The sequence below is a fragment of the Thalassophryne amazonica genome, chromosome 12, assembly GCF_902500255.1.
Source record: "Thalassophryne amazonica chromosome 12, fThaAma1.1, whole genome shotgun sequence".
Classification (NCBI taxonomy): Eukaryota; Metazoa; Chordata; class Actinopteri; order Batrachoidiformes; family Batrachoididae; genus Thalassophryne; species Thalassophryne amazonica.
In genome coordinates, this window is record NC_047114.1 from 100600325 (window position 1) to 100620082 (window position 19758).

At 44.9% G+C, this 19758-nt stretch overlaps 2 gene segments (V, D, J or C); both read right to left on the reverse strand.

Moving 5' to 3' along the window:
- Window positions 1-1748: 1748 nt before the first annotated feature.
- On the reverse strand, window positions 1749-2389 carry LOC117521339 (the record flags this gene model as incomplete). The annotated part of the segment is given in 2 exon segments: window positions 1749-2104; window positions 2193-2389. Coding segments are annotated over 2 exon segments (402 nt in total), but the record flags the coding sequence as incomplete, so codon positions are not given.
- A 181-nt stretch (window positions 2390-2570) lies between these two features.
- LOC117521340 lies at window positions 2571-3274 on the reverse strand. The segment is given in 2 exon segments: window positions 2571-3064; window positions 3146-3274. Coding segments are annotated over 2 exon segments (540 nt in total).
- Between the last annotated feature and the right edge of the window lie 16484 nt (window positions 3275-19758).

Genomic DNA, 19758 nt, shown 5'->3' on the forward strand with positions numbered 1-19758 from the left:
TGACCAAGAGCTGTTTGATGAGATAAAACAGTTATTTAGGAGAAGACTGAGAAGATGTTTAAAATTTTTGTGTTCGAAAACCAGGCTCATGCCAACCATCCAGCACCCCTGACTGCTGACTATATTCTGTAACCTTTGATGGTGATGACATAAGGTAAGGTGTATAAAACAGTTACAGTCACTCAAAGGGGCCTCCTGGTTAACTTCATACTCTGAGAATGAAGACAGAGCAAAGCCAGGAGGGCATGAATAACACTTGCCATGATGGAGTTGGCACAGGTGCAGAGCTGGATGGATAGAAGTAGACCTCAGGCTGCTGTAGTGCTGCAGTTCCAGGCTGAAAACGAGCCACATTGCAGCAACTGAGGTAGCCAGAGCTGGCAATGTCCTCCAGGCTGGACAGAGAGCAGCCAGTCCCCTGGGCCGTTTTGATCACCGTCTGCAGCGCTCTCCTGTCTACTACTGAGCACCCCCCGTACCACACTGTGATGCAGTACATCAGGATGCTCTCGATGGTGGCTGTGTAGAACAACACCAGCAGCTTCTCCTCCATATTGTTTCTCCTGAGCATCCTCAGGAAGTGGAGTCGCTGCTGGGCTTTCTTCACCACCACTGTGGTGTTGGCAGTCCAGGAAAGGCTGTCAGAGAGCTGCACTCCCAGGAACCTGATGGAGCTGACCCTTTCCACACAGTCCCCTTGGATGTAGAGCGGGGCTGGGTCAGCCCTGTTCTTCCTGAAGTCCAGGATTATTTCTTTTGTTTTTGTGGTGTTCAGCAGTAGGTTGTTAGCTGAACACCATGCTGTCAGTCGGTTGACCTCATCTCTGTAATCAGACTCATTCACCCCGAGATGGTACCACAGTGGTATCATCCACAAACTTTATGATGGTGTTTGAGAGATGGGTCAGAGAGCAGTCGTGAGTGTAAAGGCTGAACACGAGGGTGCTCAGTACACAGCCTTGAGGGGAACCGGTGCTGAGTGTGATGGTGGAGGAAAGGTGGGGGCCAGGTTTCACAGACTGTGGGCAGTTTGTGAGGAATTGATCCACTGGCAGTTGGGGGTGGAGATGCCCAGATGTGTTAGTTTCTGGACCAGGATCTCCGGGATGATATGGTTGAAGGCTGAGCTGAAGTCCAGAAAGAGCATCCTCACATAGCTCCCCTGGTGCTCCAGGTGGCTCAGCGCGGTGTGGAGAGCTGTGGTAATAGCATCCTCTGTGGAACAGTTTGCCCTGTAGGCGAACTGGTGGGGGTCCAGAGTGGGAGGCAGACAGGCTCTGATGTGCTGACAGACCAGTCCATCAAAGCACTTCATGACCACAGGCCTAAGTGCCACAGGCCTGTAGTCATTCATGCTCTCCACTGCTGACTTCTTTGGGACTGGAATGATGGTGGAGGATTTGAGGCAGAGTGGAATGATGGCCTATGACAGGGACAGATTAAAGATGCAGGTGAAAACTCCAGCCAGTTGGTCAGCACACGCTTTGAATACCTTTCCAGGTACACCATCGGGGCCGGCCGCCTTCCTGGGGTTCACCGCCTTCAGCACGTCTCACTTCGTGTTCCTGAAGTGTTGGCGTGCTAGTGCTGGAGGGTGGTGGGTGTGGAGTTGAACTGACTCCCTCTAGTGGTGGTTGTGTAGTGTTTTTGCGCACTGGCTCCCTCTAGTGGTGGTTGTGTAGTGTTTTTGCGCACTGGCTCCCTCTAGTGGTGGTTGTGTAGTGTTTTTGCACACTGACTCCCTCTAGTGGTGGTTGTGTAGTGTTTTTGTCCTCTCTTTTGCTGCTTGCTGTCACTGTGGGCTGCAGAGCACAGTAGTACACAGCAGAGTCTCGCAGCTGCAGCTTCTGGATCTTCAGATCAACTGATGTCTTGTTGACTTCAGCATCAAATCTCTCTTTGTTGAACTCTGCAGCATTTCTTCTTGTTCCAAATTTATCTCGTAGCAGCATAAACTTTGGAGAACCATTTAGTTCTTGTTGGTACCAGAACAAACTAGAACTTGTGCTGCTGGTTTCAAAGGAACATTGAAGTGTGATGTGGTGTCCTTCAGCAGCAATGACATCTGCTGTGCGCTGGATCACTCTGTCTTCTCCTTTACACTCTGGGGAAGAACAGAACATGCAGAGGAAGAGATGAATCAATAAAGATGATTGATTAAAGGAGAACAATCAGTAGATTTAAAGAGTTACCGAGCCAGAGAGTCAGAATCAGGATGTTTGTCAGCCAGTGTTTCATGTCTGCAGTGAGAGGGGAGGAGAGAGAGGAAGAACACTGAGACTCTGAACCATCTGGACCTTCATCTACATCATCTGTTGGTGAACCGTCAACATGACATCATCCATTGATGGCAAACAGTCTGTGGCTCCCTCTAGTGGTCATTGTTAAGCACTTTATTTAGTCTGAATCAAGAAGGAAAATGTGTGATTGGTGGAACCCTGGTAGGAGAACTGCAGCTGTGACCACAAAGTTTGTGAGGAAAAACAGAGTGACTGCCATCAGTACAGAAAGATAGAACAGGATGTCATCAGCAAAAGGGAGAATGTTGTGTTGCCAAATGATGTCAACACTTAAATTGTACTGAGACCCTCGGATTGACCCCTGTGGTACACCACAGCAACCTGGATCTTATTTGTGTCACGATTTGAGTTGTTTTGTCTAAAGAGTTCCTCGTGATGCTGTGTGTCCACTTGGTGGTGCTGTTTGTCACTCAGTGAGGTTTTTGTCCACAGACTGTTTTGTGTCACTGTGGGCCTCACAGCACAGTAGTACACAGCAGAGTCTGTCACTGCAGTACTGCTGATCTCCAAATACACACCACGTTTATCTTCAGACAGTTTAGTTGAGAACCTTTTGTCTGATTTCACAGACTCTGCTGCTCTTGTGCTGCTCAAACCTGAGATGACCAGGAGGAACTCTGGTGGTTTTCCTGGATATTGTCGATACCAGTAAAATTCATCATTAGCAGCAGCAGTTTTGTGGTATTTGTACTCCAGAGTAGTAGTACTGCCTTCTAAAGTGTCCTCTTGATGGTGGACTGCAGTGAGTTCTTCACAGCTGACACCTGAAGGACACAAACTGTGTTAGAGTAAAAAGAGAGAAAAATGAGCCACATGAATCAACTCTTGTTGATGTTGAATCCTACCTGTTAGAATTGTTAGTAAAATGAAAAGTGTGTGTGGCAGCAGCATTGTGAGTGGAACTTTCTCTGAATGCTTCCTGTGTTGAACTCTGCTTCCTTCTGGAGTTCAGCAGCAGCTTCGTCTCCTTCCTCAGTCACTTTGTCTGGTTTTTCTTTCTTCATTTGTCGGTTAAACGTCCTCGACCTTCATCTCAGGAAGTGACACTGATGCTGCGTCGCTCTCGTCACAATAAAATGTTTGTCTTCAAACACGTCAGTGTGTCAAATAGTTCAAAGTATCACAGAGAAATCATTTGGTCCAAATCATCGGCCACATCGTCAGCAGTCACATTCATGTCTCTGGGTCCTCAGACTCTGAGATTAGAGATACCTGGCAAGATGTATCACTCAACTAAAACATGGAGTACTGCAGGGTTCTGTATTCGGCTCTCTGCTATTCTTTCTTTCGACAGCACCTCTTGGACAAACACTGCAGTAATGTGGAATTACTTTTCACTGTTATGCTGATGACACTCATCTCTACATGTCAGTTAATGGAAATCATCTCTCTCAAATGACGATTTTAGTGTGTTGTCTTGGTTCAGGTCCCAGGTGTGTGTTTTTTTTTTTGTTTGTTTTTTCTCCATCTTGGTTTTTGGATAATTCTTTAACACTTATTACTTGCTGTCTCTTCCTGCTCTCATGTTTTTAGAAGTCAAGGACACGTCCATGTTTCACTTGTCTGCAGAAAATACATGGTTATTTTCCAGAAATGATGATGGACCGGTTGTCTTCTTGGGTGGTTTCTATCCAGGACCTGGAACAGAAGAGTCTTCAGTCTAGTTTCAGAAGCTTCAATTTCTATTCAATTTTCAATTTATTTTCATTTATATAGCACAAAATCACAACAGAGTTGACTCAAGGACCTTCACACAAGTAAGGTTTAAGCTTACTAACCCCCAGAGCAGCAATGGTAAAGAAAACCTCCCTCTGAGGAAGAAACCTCAAGCAGACCAGACTCAAAGGGGTGACTCTCTGCTTGGGCCATGATACAGACACAAATTACAGAACAATTCACAAAACGAATATACAGGAAATGTGTACAGGACAGGAGGGTCTCCAGCACAAATACCACATCCATCTCTGGATGGAGCTGCACCTTAAACAGAGAGAAAAAAAAAACAGAATGAGGCATCAGAAAGACAAGAAATAAAGTATAATTTGTCAGCATTAAACAAGAAGAAAAACAGAAGAAATACTAAGGTGATCGCCAGGGTTGGGACCAGGAAGCAGAGTTGTAGTCTTACACACCTCTCTGCAGCTTCTCTCCCCCTGCCATCCCCTCATTACCCCATCCCCGTAGAGACGGTGCCTGCTCCCAGACTACCAATAACCAGCAAAAAAACTATTTAAGCATAACAATTCAAAAAGAAAAATAATATAGCACCTTCAACTGCACCACAGACTAAAACAGTTAAATGTGGTCTATTAAACATTAGGTCTCTCTCTTCTAAGTCCCTGTTAGTAAATGATATAATAATTGATCAACATATTGATTTATTCTGCCTTACAGAAACCTGGTTACAGCAGGATGAATATGTTAGTTTAAATGAGTCAACACCCCCGAGTCACACTAACTGCCAGAACACTCGTAGCACGGGCCGAGGCGGAGGATTAGCAGCAATCTTCCATTCCAGCTTATTAATTAATCAAAAACCCAGACAGAGCTTTAATTCATTTGAAAGCTTGACTCTTAGTCTTGTCCATCCAAATTGGAAGTCCCAAAAAACAGTTTTATTTGTTGTTATCTATCGTACACCTGGTCATTACTGTGAGTTTCTCTGTGAATTTTCAGACCTTTTGTCTGACTTATTGCTTAGCTCAGATAAGATAATTATAGTGGGCGATTTTAACATCCACACAGATGCTGAGAATGACAGCCTCAACACTGCATTTAATCTATTATTAGACTCTATTGGCTTTGCTCAAAAAGTAAATGAGTCCACCCACCACTTTAATCATATCTTAGATCTTGTTCTGACTTATGGTATGGAAATAGAAGACTTAACAGTATTCCCTGAAAACTCCCTTCTGTCTGATCATTTCTTAATAACATTTACATTTACTCTGATGGACTACCCAGCAGTGGGGAATAAGTTTCATTACACTAGAAGTCTTTCAGAAAGCACTGTAACTAGGTTTAAGGATATGATTCCTTCTTTATGTTCTCTAATGCCATATACCAACACAGTGCAGAGTAGCTACCTAAACTCTGTAAGTGAGATAGAGTATCTCGTCAATAGTTTTACATCCTCATTGAAGACAACTTTGGATGCTGTAGCTCCTCTGAAAAAGAGAGCCTTAAATCAGAAGTGCCTGACTCCGTGGTATAACTCTCAAACTCGCAGCTTAAAGCAGATAACCCGTAAGTTGGAGAGGAAATGGCGTCTCACTAATTTAGAAGATCTTCACTTAGCCTGGAAAAAGAGTCTGTTGCTCTATAAAAAAGCCCTCCGTAAAGCTAGGACATCTTTCTACTCATCACTAATTGAAGAAAATAAGAACAACCCCAGGTTTCTTTTCAGCACTGTAGCCAGGCTGACAAAGAGTCAGAGCTCTATTGAGCCGAGTATTCCTTTAACTTTAACTAGTAATGACTTCATGACTTTCTTTGCTAATAAAATTTTAACTATTAAAGAAAAAATTACTCATAACCATCCCAAAGACGTATCATTATCTTTGGCTGCTTTCAGTGATGCGGTATTTGGTTAGACTCTTTCTCTCCGATTGTTCTGTCTGAGTTATTTTCATTAGTTACTTCCTCCAAACCATCAACATGTCTATTAGACCCCATTCCTACCAGGCTGCTCAAGGAAGCCCTACCATTATTTAATGCTTCAATCTTAAATATGATCAATCTATCTTTATTAGTTGGCTATGTACCACAGGCTTTTAAGGTGGCAGTAATTAAACCATTACTTAAAAAGCCATCACTTGACCCAGCTATCTTAGCTAATTATAGGCCAATCTCCAACCTTCCTTTTCTCTCAAAAATTCTTGAAAGGGTAGTTGTAAAACAGCTAACTGATCATCTGCAGAGGAATGGTCTATTTGAAGATTTCAGTCAGGTTTTAGAATTCATCATAGTACAGAAACAGCATTAGTGAAGGTTACAAATGATCTTCTTATGGCCTCAGACAGTGGACTCATCTCTGTGCTTGTTCTGTTAGACCTCAGTGCTGCTTTTGATACTGTTGACCATAAAAATTTTATTACAGAGATTAGAGCATGCCATAGGTATTAAAGGCACTGCACTGCGGTGGTTTGAATCATATTTATCTAATAGATTACAATTTGTTCATGTAAATGGGGAATCTTCTTCACAGACTAAGGTTAATTATGGAGTTCCACAAGGTTCTGTGCTAGGACCAATTTTATTCACTTTATACATGCTTCCCTTAGGCAGTATTATTAGACGGCATTGCTTAAATTTTCATTGTTACGCAGATGATACCCAGCTTTATCTATCCATGAAGCCAGAGGACACACACCAATTAGCTAAACTGCAGGATTGTCTTACAGACATAAAGACATGGATGACCTCTAATTTCCTGCTTTTAAACTCAGATAAAACTGATGTTATTGTACTTGGCCCCACAAATCTTAGAAACATGGTGTCTAACCAGATCCTTACTCTGGATGGCATTACCCTGACCTCTAGTAATACTGTGAGAAATCTTGGAGTCATTTTGATCAGGATATGTCATTCAATGCGCATATTAAACAAATATGTAGGACTGCTTTTTTGCATTTACGCAATATCTCTAAAATTAGAAAGGTCTTGTCTCAGAGTGATGCTGAAAAACTAATTCATGCATTTATTTCCTCTAGGCTGGACTACTGTAAATTCATTATTATCAGGTTGTCCTAAAAGTTCCCTGAAAAGCCTTCAGTTAATTCAAAATGCTGCAGCTAGAGTACTAACGGGGACTAGAAGGAGAGAGCATATCTCACCCATATTGGCCTCTCTTCATTGGCTTCCTGTTAATTCTAGAATAGAATTTAAAATTCTTCTTCTTACTTATAAGGTTTTGAATAATCAGGTCCCATCTTATCTTAGGGACGTCATAGTACCATATCACCCCAATAGAGCGCTTCGCTCTCAGACTGCAGGCTTACTTGTAGTTCCTAGGGTTTGTAAGAGTAGAATGGGAGGCAGAGCCTTCAGCTTTCAGGCTCCTCTCCTGTGGAACCAGCTCCCAATTCAGATCAGGGAGACAGACACCCTCTCTACTTTTAAGATTAGGCTTAAAACTTTCCTTTTTGCTAAAGCTTATAGTTAGGGCTGGATCAGGTGACCCTGAACCATCCCTTAGTTATGCTGCTATAGACTTAGACTGCTGGGGGGTTCCCATGATGCACTGAGTGTTTCTTTCTCTTTTTGCTCTGTGCACCACTCTGCATTTAATCATTAGTGATCGATCTCTGCTCCCCTCCACAGCATGTCTTTTTCCTGGTTCTCTCCCTCAGCCCCAACCAGTCCCAGCAGAAGACTGCCCCTCCCTGAGCCTGGTTCTGCTGGAGGTTTCTTCCTGTTAAAAGGGAGTTTTTCCTTCCCACTGTAGCCAAGTGCTTGCTCACAGGGGGTCGTTTTGACCGTTGGGGTTTTTACATAATTATTGTATGGCTTTATAAAGCGCCTTGGGGCAACTGTTTGTTGTGATTTGGCGCTATATAAATAAAATTGATTGATTGATTGATCGCCGGCCACTAGCCCTAAGCTTCACTAAAAGACCCCGAATTTAGGTAAAGTTGAGGCCGCGGCCTGCCCTGTTTACTAATAAAATGAATTAAGAGTGAAAAACATAAAACAAAACTATACCAGTTTGCTAGTCATATGAAAGGGAAAATAAGTGCGTCTTAAGTCTGGACTTGAAAGTCTCCATAGAATGTGACTGTTTTATTGATGCAGGGACATCATTCCACAGAACAGGGGCACGATAAGAGAAAACTCTGACATGCAGATTTTTTATTCACCCTCGGGACACAAAGTAGTCCTGCACTCTGAGAAGGCAGAGCTCTTGCCGGTACGTAAGGTTTAATGAGGTCAGTTAAGTAGGGAGGTGTCAGTCTGTGAACAATTTTATAGAGTAGTAACAGAACCTTAAAATGACCTCACTGGGACAGGAAGCCAGTGAGCTTCAGTTGATAAATGATTCCACGGCATTGTGCATGAGCTGAAAACGCTCTCGCACCTGCTGTTTGTTGTTTCCTCACCTTCAGTCCACACAGGAGTCTCACAGGGGACGTCCCGTCACATGTGGCTGATCCAACTCAACCATATAGGATGGAGCAGTTATAAAAGGCAACAACATCATTTAAACTCTGTCCTCAGATGGACAGACAGTCAGTGCAGAGACGTTCACACTGGAGTCACATGACCACATGTTTGTGTTCCAGTCAAGATTTGAACATCTGTATTTTGAATCATCTGCATCTCAGACATTTGTGTTAAAGGACAAAATAAGTTGTCACAGTGATCGATTCTTTTGTCACTTCAGTTTATTTTTCAGCACCAAATCACAACATAAGTCCCTCTGAAGTGTCTGACAAAGGTCAGGTCAACCTGAAAGAAATCTCAGGCAGACCAGACCCAGAGGGGGGACCATCTGCTTTGACCAAACTACCAATGACAAGACTAAAATAAACTGAACAAAGCACCACAAATAATTGTCAAACATGCAAGACAGAGATGGTGGAATGAAGCATCCAGAAACTTTAAGTCCAACGGTCATGATGAGGAAATGAGTCCACATGATGAAGTGGTAAAGATCATGAGCCCTTAAAGTGGATCATCATCAACAGTGAGTTCAGTTGGAGACCTCTGACGGGTTTCTGCAATCATCCCAAAAATAAGACATTAAAGTCATCTAGTCTGGAAGATACAAAGGCAGGAATCAAAGTCTCTGCATCTGCTGCAGACAGAAAAGGTCAAATCCATCAAATTACAGAGGAGATAGAAAACATTCTTAGTGACGTCTGTAACGTCAAGGTCAAAGGACTGTGTGGGATCAAAGGTCACCACAGCATTTTTGTGATGACTAACACATGAGTCCAAGGTTAATGTTTGCTGGTCAAACTGATGCCTGTGCCCTGCAGGACCAGTGCCCACCATCTCAGACTTGTCAGAATTCAAAAGCAACAAGTTGCCAAAGATCCAGTTTTTCACTAAAGCCAGTCAGTCCTCTAAAGTTAGGGTGAGGAACCTTAGAATCTGGAACCTTCTGCACTGGAAACGAGCGCACTTAACAGGTTTGCCACCATCCGTGTAACGAAAAACAGTTTCAGAACGTCGCAATATCTGACCAAGAGGTGTGAAACAGAGGGAGAGAATAGCAGAGGGCCTAATACGAATCCCTGCAGTACCTCATATGTTACTGGAAGAAGACTTGAAGTAACACTGTTTGTTATTCTTCTTTTAACCTCCTGATGACCTTCCTTGTAGTCAGGAAGGTCATCAGGAGGTTAAAAGAAGATGCAGCTTGTTGTCTTTCAGCAGGTTTATTCGTCTGACAGCAGGCATTAGCAGCAACATCTGCATTCTTCACACCCTCTCTTGTTCACATTCACATTGCTTCCTTTTATTCTCTTGCTCATGAGCCTTCCACACCTTTTCTCATTACCACCTAGCGCCCCCTTCTGGTGCCAAAGTACTGCTGCTTTTATTAATAACTTGCCAGTAAACTGACAGTGTGCACATTTAAAGTAAATTAACATTAACGGCTCATTAAATATAACTAAATGTTTTATGCGGGGAGGGTCCAAATGATTTACCTTTTGCTACCTCTCCCATCAAATATGTAACATCGACCCAACATTATAAAACAACTTCTCAAACACTCATTTCCACCAGTCCACACTTGGTCTCCAAACATGATGTAGGAGTAGGTGCAGACTGGTAACAGTCCCTAGTCCAGCAGGTCTCCTGTTCCATGCAAGACGTCTGCAGAAGAGGTCTTTGTTCATGATGACCATCAGCTGCTCCGTCCACCATAGTGAGTATCTTCATGTTTCCTGAGAGTAAAATTGTCTTCATAGTCATAACCTACACAGTTAACCAATATGTGGTGCCTTTGCCTGCTTTAAACACCGACATTTTTTCCTCTTTTGACCATTTTAATCAACTCTTTAATCACTTTAATAACAGTTTTAAAACGACTCCTTTACTGATCAAATCTATAATTTATGAACCATAACTTTTTCTAGTTGTTACCCATCTTTTCCATATCCTCTACACATGTGAAGTACTGGTTGACCAAACTTACCATAAGTCAGTGTCACTCTTCATTTTCTCATTCTCAAAGGATACCTTCTCACAGGAGTGCTGATGGAACCCTCCTGGTCACTGGAGCTGGACTGGGACAACACCTCACCCGGGTCCTGGTCTGCCTGAGCCGGGTCTGGTTCCACCCTACCATCACCCTCCGGTTCCTGCGACGTTGTCAAAGTCTTGGTTCTCACCCTCCGGAGTTCTGTCCTTATTAGAGTAAGAAACAGGTGCATGGACTCTCAGTGAGCTGTGACTGTGATTGGCTCCAGCTTGCAGTCCTATGATGGTGCTCCAGCCATCATCATCATCATCAGCTGTGCCGCGCTGTGCCTCCACGTCTCTCTGCTCCTTCATCCTTCTCTTTCCAGTCTCTTTAGAGAGAAGCTCCACTGTTTTCAAGGGGAGAAAGTCACATGGTAACAACAAGTTTCTGTACATAATCTGAATGTGTCCTTTACCATTTTCTGGTTGGATTTCATACTCTGGACTATCTGGGTGTTTCTTCTGGGTCACTACATACACTTTGTCTTCCCAGAACGATCTCAGTTTTCCCGGCCCACCTTTCTCTGTTAAGTTCTGAACAAGTACTCTGGATCCAGGGAGTAAACACAGATCTTCTTGTCCTGCAGAGCTTTACCTCTCATCCCTTCTTTGTTTGCAGCTTTGGAGGCCAATTTATAAGCTTCAGTCATTTTCACCCTCCACTGTTCAGCAAAGTCCTGGTGAGATGAGCTCTGTTCGTTTGTCATTAGACCAAACATCAGATCAGTGGGCAACTTTGGACTGCAACCAAATAACAGGACATATGGGGCATCCCCCGTAGCCTCACTGTGCGCAGCTGGAGGAATGAACCACTTTTGCCAAAGAGGTCTTCCAGTCTGCTTTCGCCACTTCAGGCACATTTCTGAGCATTGCCAACAAAGTACGATTAAGTCTCTCCACCTGTCCATTCCCTTGGAGGTGGTAGGGTGTTGTTCGGGACCTCTGCACACCACTTTACTCCTGGACCTTTGCAAACAGTTTATTTTGAAACTCCTTACCCTGGTCATGATGAAGACGTGCGGAAAAACCAAATCTGAGGGCAAAATTTCCAAATATCTTCTCGGCAGCAGTGTGGGCAGCTTTGTTACGACGGGGATCAGCCAAAGGCAAAGCGGGCAAAGTCCTCCCTGATCACACTCATCACTCTCTCCACCACTAGCTTGCCCATGTTTTCGTGGAGTTCTCTGGGATGCTGTTTTTCTGTAAAGCAGTTTGTCTCCTATGGACAGTTTGTGTTTTAGTCTGAACAGAGCAACAGTTTTACTGTTCAGCTGATTCCCACCTTTTGGCCATTGATTTGACGCCACATACACAACACCTCTCCAAACACAGAATCTTCCTCCTGAGCCGCTTTGAGCACCGCTTTTGGTTTTTTCAGTTACTGAGGTGACTTCTCCATCTGCTTCACTAATGAGAGTGGAAATGGTGACCAGGCAGAACCATGGCTCATTTTCTTGGGACTTTTACTGCCTGCACCACACAGTGCATTACCTCAGGATTAACATCCTGTGTGCACTTGTTCATATATTGCTCCATATCTAAGTGCATACGTGAGAGACTATCTGCACCCCTATTGGCTTTCCCAGGGTGATACTTCATCACAAACTGGAAATCAGCTCATTCTGCCACCAATCTCTGCATGGTGGTATTTAACTTAGCAGTGGTGAGCACATAAGTAAGGGGATTATTGTCTGTTTAGACAGTAAATGGTGGCGAATAATACAGATAATCCTGAAACCTCTCACATATGGCCCTTCAGAGTAAGAAACTCCATCTTCCCTGAATGAAGATGGTAGTTCTTCTCAGGGTTTGTAAGAATCCTGGAGCCATACGCTATCACCATGAGCTTGTCCTGTTGCCATTGATACAGCACCACCCCAAGCCCCTCCTGTGAAGCATCACAGTGCACAATAAAAGGCTCTTTGAAATCTGGGTAACTGAGCACTGGGGGCTGGGAGAGAAAGTCAATAAGTTGGCCAAAAACTATATGATGCTCAAGGTGCCACTTGATCATATGGGATAAAGGATGTTGACCAAAACCCCTTTGTTTTCTTTTTAAACCTGTCTCTTGGAGGTCAGTTTTACTTGGTCTTTGCAGTCATTATTAAGGAGGTATTGAAGAGGCTCAGATATACGGGAGAAGGTTGGAATATAAGCTGCAGTAACAGGAAATAAAACCAAGCAGCTTTCTCAGTTCTCCCACAGTGGTGGGTTGCTGATGTTTTAAAGCCTGCACAGGGACAATGTCAGCAGGGTCCATAGTACAGCCCTCTTTAGGAACTAGTTTGCCACGGAACCGTACCTGCTGCTTGAATAACTCAAACCTTCAGGGAGTAAGCTTCACCCCAACGGTGCAGGATGTTCCTCAGGTCACACAATTGATCTTCAAAAGTCTGTGAATGGACAAGGTTATCATGGAGGTAATGCAGATAAATATCATCCCTGAACCCCCACAAACACTCCTCCATAGATCTGTGGAATACTGCTGGTGCTGAGGACAAGCCAAATGGAATTCTTACCCATTCATCCAAACCCCATGGTGTAACAAATGCCGTGAGGGAACAACTGTACTCTTCCAGGAAGCCCTGGTGATACGCCTTCCCTTGGTCGAGGACTGAAAACCAGGCACTTCGTTTCAGACTATGTAGCATATCCTGTATGTGTTGGATTGGATGTCGATCGGGTCTTGACTTTTTATTCAGCTCTCTGAAGTCGCAACACAAACTCAGTCCTCCATCCTTTTTCCGGACACAGACTATTGGACTAGAATATGATGACTTAGATTTAGTGATCCAGACCCTGTTTAACAAATCTTCCAGGTATTCTTTTACTTCTTTATGAAGTTCCCTGAGGACTGAGATGTAAGTCTTCTTCACAGGAATGGGGTCATTCAGTCTTATTTTTAGCTGTAAAGAGGGAATTGTCCCTCCATCGTAGTCATCACAGGAAAATGTTTGTCTTTCCTCCGTGAACAGCTGCCTAACTTGTTCCTGAGGTAATTAAGTGGAACTGGGGGATCTCAAATGTCCGTTGCTTCCCTAACATCACCATCCACTTCTGTCCTTCCACCTCTTCCTTTATCACTCGGCCTGTGACCTCCCACCCCCGGCTCACAGTAGTGGGTCTGATGTCGGCAGGATTGATGGTCTGAACTCTCTGTCTGTCCTAAAATAGTCTTTGCTGGCAGTTGAATATCATAGTTCGAATATCGTAGTTCTATTTGTGACTGGTATTTTAAACACAGACTGATTTCTCTTCTGCATCTTCACCCCCCCCACTCTGCACCTGCAGTCCCTCTGCTAGTTGGGGACACTGACTTGGCTCAAACAGAACATCTTGTGTGTCTGTAAGTGTACCTGCTCTAACACAACACTGAACTGCTTTAGTTTGGCCGGCTGGAATAGTGATGAACCCACTGCCAACTTTTACTAGGTCTTCCCCCAGCCTGTCCTCCTCACTCCACATCACCTGCAGGAACACCTCTGTTTTCTTACAATCGAATGAGAAGGCGGCACTAATAGTTGCACTGATGGCACAAGGGGTTCAATACCCATCTGAAGGACACACGCAGTCACGTTAAACCCAATAATCAGTTGCTCTGCTACCCCATCTTCATTTGCTGCTAACACAGGAACGAGCAGCTCCACCTGTTGGCCACTATCAGTCGTCAACTTAAAGGTAACCTCAACCCACCCTACAAATGGAATTGCCGTCTGGTTTACTGCCCTCACATTCAGGATACTTGTGCCCACCAATTCAGAAACGGTAGTATGTGGCATGTGTTCTTGTGTCCAGTTGTCAATCATTAGCTGACCTGTGACCCAGTGTCCCACAGAGCTTTTGTCTCCACATCAATGAGGAAACATGTTATAACCTACTTTTTCCCAATTAAACTGAGCATCTGTGATTTTTGACGAGGGGACAATAGACAGACACTGACTGTTTCTTCTTCCTGGGGACCTTCTGCTTTAGCTGTGAGCATTAACTCGAACCTTTGAATACTGTCTCTGACCAGTTATACAGATCCAGCGTGTGAACTTGTGAAGGTGTGGTTGATATCGTACTAGCGTCCTTGTCTACCTGCCCAGTCCAACACTCTCTTGACATGTGCCCATTCACCCCACATTTAAAACAGTGGTCACACTGATCTCTATTGTTAGTGTACTGACAACTTCTACAGACATGTCTCACCCTCACTCTTGGGCTGTGCTGCTCTTCATTGTCCAGCTCTCTGGATGCCACCAAAAGTCTCTTTCAGCTCAACAGCCCGAAACAAGAAGTTCTGTGGTGATTCATTACTGTCCTGCGTGAGGTTTATCAGATGATTATACAAGTCGGTGGAACTGTCCTCTTTATAATGTCCTCACAGAAGTGTACGCAGTTAAGATAGTGTGATCTGACTTAATGTCCATCATATCAAGTAAACTCAGTCCAGGACTCTAACAACAGCCTGACTGTGTTCTTTCTTTAGGCCAATATCAGTATGGTGAATCAAGTTAGAAGAGGGCAACTTGTCTTTTTGACCCAAATAGGTGGCGCTGCGCGACACGAGTGGCAGCCTCTCCAGTAGCTCCGTCTGTAGTTCCTCCTTGTAAGTTAGTACACACGTCTGGTGTGAATACATTATTATATCCGTTGGATATGTGCACTTCATACACGCGGGCCAGCACAGAATATTGTTTATTCTTGGGAAGAACTGCTGGCCTTACGGCCGAAGGGACGTGAAGGCATTGTACACACAGTCCCGGAGTAGCTGAGGCGGAAGTATTGGGCCGGCGCCAGGCTAAAGGCTAAGAACACGGCGAAGCGGCGATATAAACCCTCGGTTCCGTCGGTGGTCATGGGGAATGTTAACTCACTGACCAACAAATCCGATGAGCTGGCGGGACTGGTGAAGAATCAGAGGCTCTACAGGGAGTGTAGTCTACTGTGTTTCACGGAGACATGGCTCACTAGCGATACTCTGGATGCTAACGTGGAGCCACCTGGATTCACCATGCTGAGAGCGGACAGGGACACAACGCGAAGCGGCAAGCGTAAAGGCGGGGAACTCGCACTGTTTATTAACAACAGATGGTGCAACCCTAGTCATGTAAACATAAAGGAGATTGTCTGTTGTCGGGACATTGAACTGATGGCGGTGAGTCTCCGACTGTATTACATGCCGAGGGAGTTCACACACGCCATCTTTACATGTGTTTACATTCCTCCACGGGCTGTCGCGCAGGTGGCGTGTGACGTCATCCACTTCACCATCGCAGCGCTGCAGACAGAACACCCTGAGGCTTTCTTCGCGATCTCTGGTGATTTTAATCATGTTACACTGAACTCCACTCTCCCTGCTTTTCATCAGTTTGTGGACTGTCCCACCAGAAAGAGCAGATCTATTGATCTGATGTATGCCAACGTGAGGGAAGCATACACAGCTACTCCACTACCACCACTGGGAAAATCAGATCACAATCTGGTTTTTCTACAGCCTCAGTACAAACCACTGGTACTGAGGCAGCCCATTATTACACGCTCATTCAGAGTCTGGTCTCCTGAGGCAGAAGAAGCCCTCAGGGACTGCTTCGAGACTACGGACTGGAGCGTGCTGCAGGACACACATGGGACAGTTCATCATGGGACATTGCTGTTCCCATAAAAACTGTACGTTGCTTTCCAAACAACAAGCCCTGGATCACCAGCGATGTCAAGAATCTTCTAAACCAAAAGAAGAGGGCGTTCAGAGACGGAGATGGGTCAGAGCTTAGACGTGTACAGCGGGAACTAAAGGCTCGCCTTAAAGAGGCCAAGGAGTCCTACAGGAAGAAGGTGGAGAGAAAGCTGCAAGACAACAACATGGAGGTGGTCTGGGATGCAATGAAAACCATCACAGGCTGCAAAAACAGCAGCTGCAGCCAAGTAGATGGGGGTGTGGACAGAGCAAACCAGTTTAACGACTTCTTTAACAGGTTTGATTGTTCTACCTCTGCAAACCCCCCATCAACCCTTCCCACAGCAGTTATCACTTCATCACCATCAAAACCCCCAGCAGATCAGCCCTCACCCTCACCATCATCATCACCGTCAGCATCAAAACCCACAGTAGATCAGCCCTCACCCTCACCACCATCATCGTCACAGTCAGCCGGAACAAACACCCACTCTCACCGCCCTCCCTCCTTCACGGTAGACCAGGTCACGAGAGAGCTAAGGAGACTCCACCCGAGGAAGGCAGCAGGCCCGGATAAAGTGTGTCCTAGAATGCTTAAGGCCTGCGCCAACCAACTGGGGGAGCCCCTCCAGCATGTTTTCAACCTGAGCCTGCATCTCGGAAAGGTCCCAGTCACGTGGAAGACATCCTGTGTCATTCCAGTTCCTAAGAAGGCACACCCGAAGGAGCTGAATGACTACAGGCCGGTCGCTTTGACATCCCACGTGATGAAGACCATGGAGCGACTGCTGCTGAGCGTCCTCAGACCTCAGGTTAGACATGCTGAGGACTCACTGCAGTTTGCATACAGGGAGAAGGTGGGAGTGGAGGATGCCATCCTCTACCTCCTTCACAGGGCCCACTCTCATTTGGACAGGGGTAACAGCGCTGTGAGGGTCATGTTTTTTTACTTCTCCAGTGCCTTCAACACCATCCAGCCCCTGCTACTGAGAGACAAGCTCATGGAGATGGAGGTGGACACTCATCTGGTCACCTGGATCACTGATTATCTAACTGGAAGACCACAATACGTTAGATTCAGTAACTGCACCTCGGACACAGTGATCAGCAGCACTGGAGCACCACAAGGAACCGTGCTCTCTCCAGTTCTGTTCACTCTGTACACATCAGACTTCAATTACCGAGTTGTAATTGAAGTCGTGCTACATGCAGAAGTTTTCGGACGACACTGCTATTGTGGGATGTGTGTGAGAGGGACAGAAAAGAGAGTACAGGGACCTGATACAGGACTTTGTGGAGTGGTGCAAATCAAACCACCTGCAGCTGAACATTACCAAAACAAAGGAGATGGTAGTGGACTTTAGAAGGTCCAGGCCCACTCTGCAGCCAGTCTCAATTGAGGGGGTCGATGTGGAGATGGTCCGGTCTTACAAATATCTGGGGACACTTATGGACGATAGATTGGACTGGTCAGCCAATACTGACACCCTCTACAGGAAGGGACAGAGCAGACTGTACTTCCTGAGGAGGTTAGGATCCTTCAGGATCTGCCATAAACTCCTGCGAATGTTCTACCAGTCTGTGGTAGCCAGTGTCCTCTTCTCTGTGGTGGTCTGCTGGGGGAGCAGCATGAAGAGGAGGGACGCCGGGCGACTGGACAGGCTGGTGAGGAAAGCTGGTTTAGTGCTGGGAACAGAGCTGGAGACACTAACATCAGTGGCAGAGTGAAGGACCCTCAGTAAACTGCTGGCCATTATGGAAAATGTTGAGCATCCTCTGCACAGCGCCATCATCAGGCAGAGGAGCTCATTCAGAGGCAGACTGCTGTCCCAGTCCTGCCACACAGACAGATTTAGGAAGTCTTTTGTCCCTCAGGCCATCAGACTGTTTAACTCTTCCCAACACAGCAAAAAATAATCCTGTGATACATCTGATTAGACCTTTTATTGCTTTTTTTGCACTACCAACAATGTTTACACTGTTTACTTCTTTGCACAACCTACACTGTTTATATTGTGTACTGTTTACATCTGCACTACCTCCTTATTACTGCATTATTACACTATATTTACTCCTCCGTTATATTCTGTGAGACTGGATGCTGACAAAATTTTATTTTTAGTTTAGTTAGTGGTTTTTATTGAGTGATCTATCTTCTTTTATTTATTTAATCTTATTTGTGTGTCTGGTGTAATGTGCAAGCTGCTGGATACCTTGAATTTCCCTCTGGGATCAATAAACTATCTATCTACCATCTCTCTATCTATCTATCTATCTCTCTATCTCTCTCCCCAATCTGCCCGTTGATCCTGAACTTTGATTTAATGGTCACTTCTGGAACAAGGTGCACTGAGGGGCAGCAGGTTGTACCAGAGCAGGGTGACTTGAATAAATGAGCAGGGTTGTGTCAGGAAGGGTCTCCAAAAAAAAAAAAAAGCCAACATATTTGCTAGTCGTAAATTTAATTTCCATACCGTATGGGTTGAGGCTTTGGTGAACAGCGACCACCACTGGTGGTGTTGCCCAGCAGGGTGCCTGTGCAAATTGGGCTACTGATGGGCAGTGAAGAAGAATAGGAGGGGGACATGTCCAGAGACACAGCGAGAAGAGGAAAACGAGAAGGATGAAAATGAGTCTGGACTCTAAATGTTGGCAGTTTGAAGGGTAAAGGGAGAGAGCTGACTGATATGGAGAGGAGAAAGGCAGACATATTGTCTGTTTCAGAGACCAAGTGAAAGGAAAGTAAGAGCAGGGGCATAGGAGCTGGGTTCAAGTTCTATCATGTTGTGGATGGGAGGAGAAATGGTGTTGGGGTCATTTTAAAGGAAGAGTATGTGAAGAGTGTGTTGGAGGTGAAGCACGTGTCTGACAGTGTGATGAGTGTGAAGTTGGAACCAGAAGGGGTGTTGATGAATATCATCAGTGCATATGCCCCATATGCCCTTTGTGAGATGGAGAAAGATTTCTGAGTTAGATGAGGTGGTGGAAAGTGAACCCAAGCATGAGAGAGTTGTGATAGGACCAGACGTAAATGGACATGTTAATGAAGGGAACAGAAGTGACGAGAAAGTAATGGGTAGATATGGTGTCAAGGATAGGACTGTGGAAGAGTAGATGAAAGTAAATATTTGGGAAAAAAAAATGGAAATGGACAGGTTAGACAGACTGAAGGCACCAAACTTGCGGTGCGGAGGTAACAGACAATCGTGAGGCAGAAGTGTGGTTCAAAATACAAACAGACTTCAGGTTCATGGTGTGGCAAAGATCAGAAAAACAAGCAACATCAAAAAACGGTGAGGCAAACAAGATAGACATAAAAGGTGAGGACGGAAATGGAATTCAACAAAGTGGCAGAGAACAGAGGGACAGTGAGGGCTTAAATACCGGGCAGGGTAATCAGGGCGTGAATGTGAAACAGGTGCAGAGAAAGTTCTGGGAGGGGTCATGACAGCAAGACAAAGATGAGTGAAGGAAGGTGCAAGAAAGTGCAGTGAGGGAAAAACAAAGCAGGAGAAATTAGTCACAGAAAAACCAATGGCGGATAACATAAAACCAACAATAATTAACCCGAACAGAAGAAAGAGGCAAACTGGGAAGTAAAGTGAC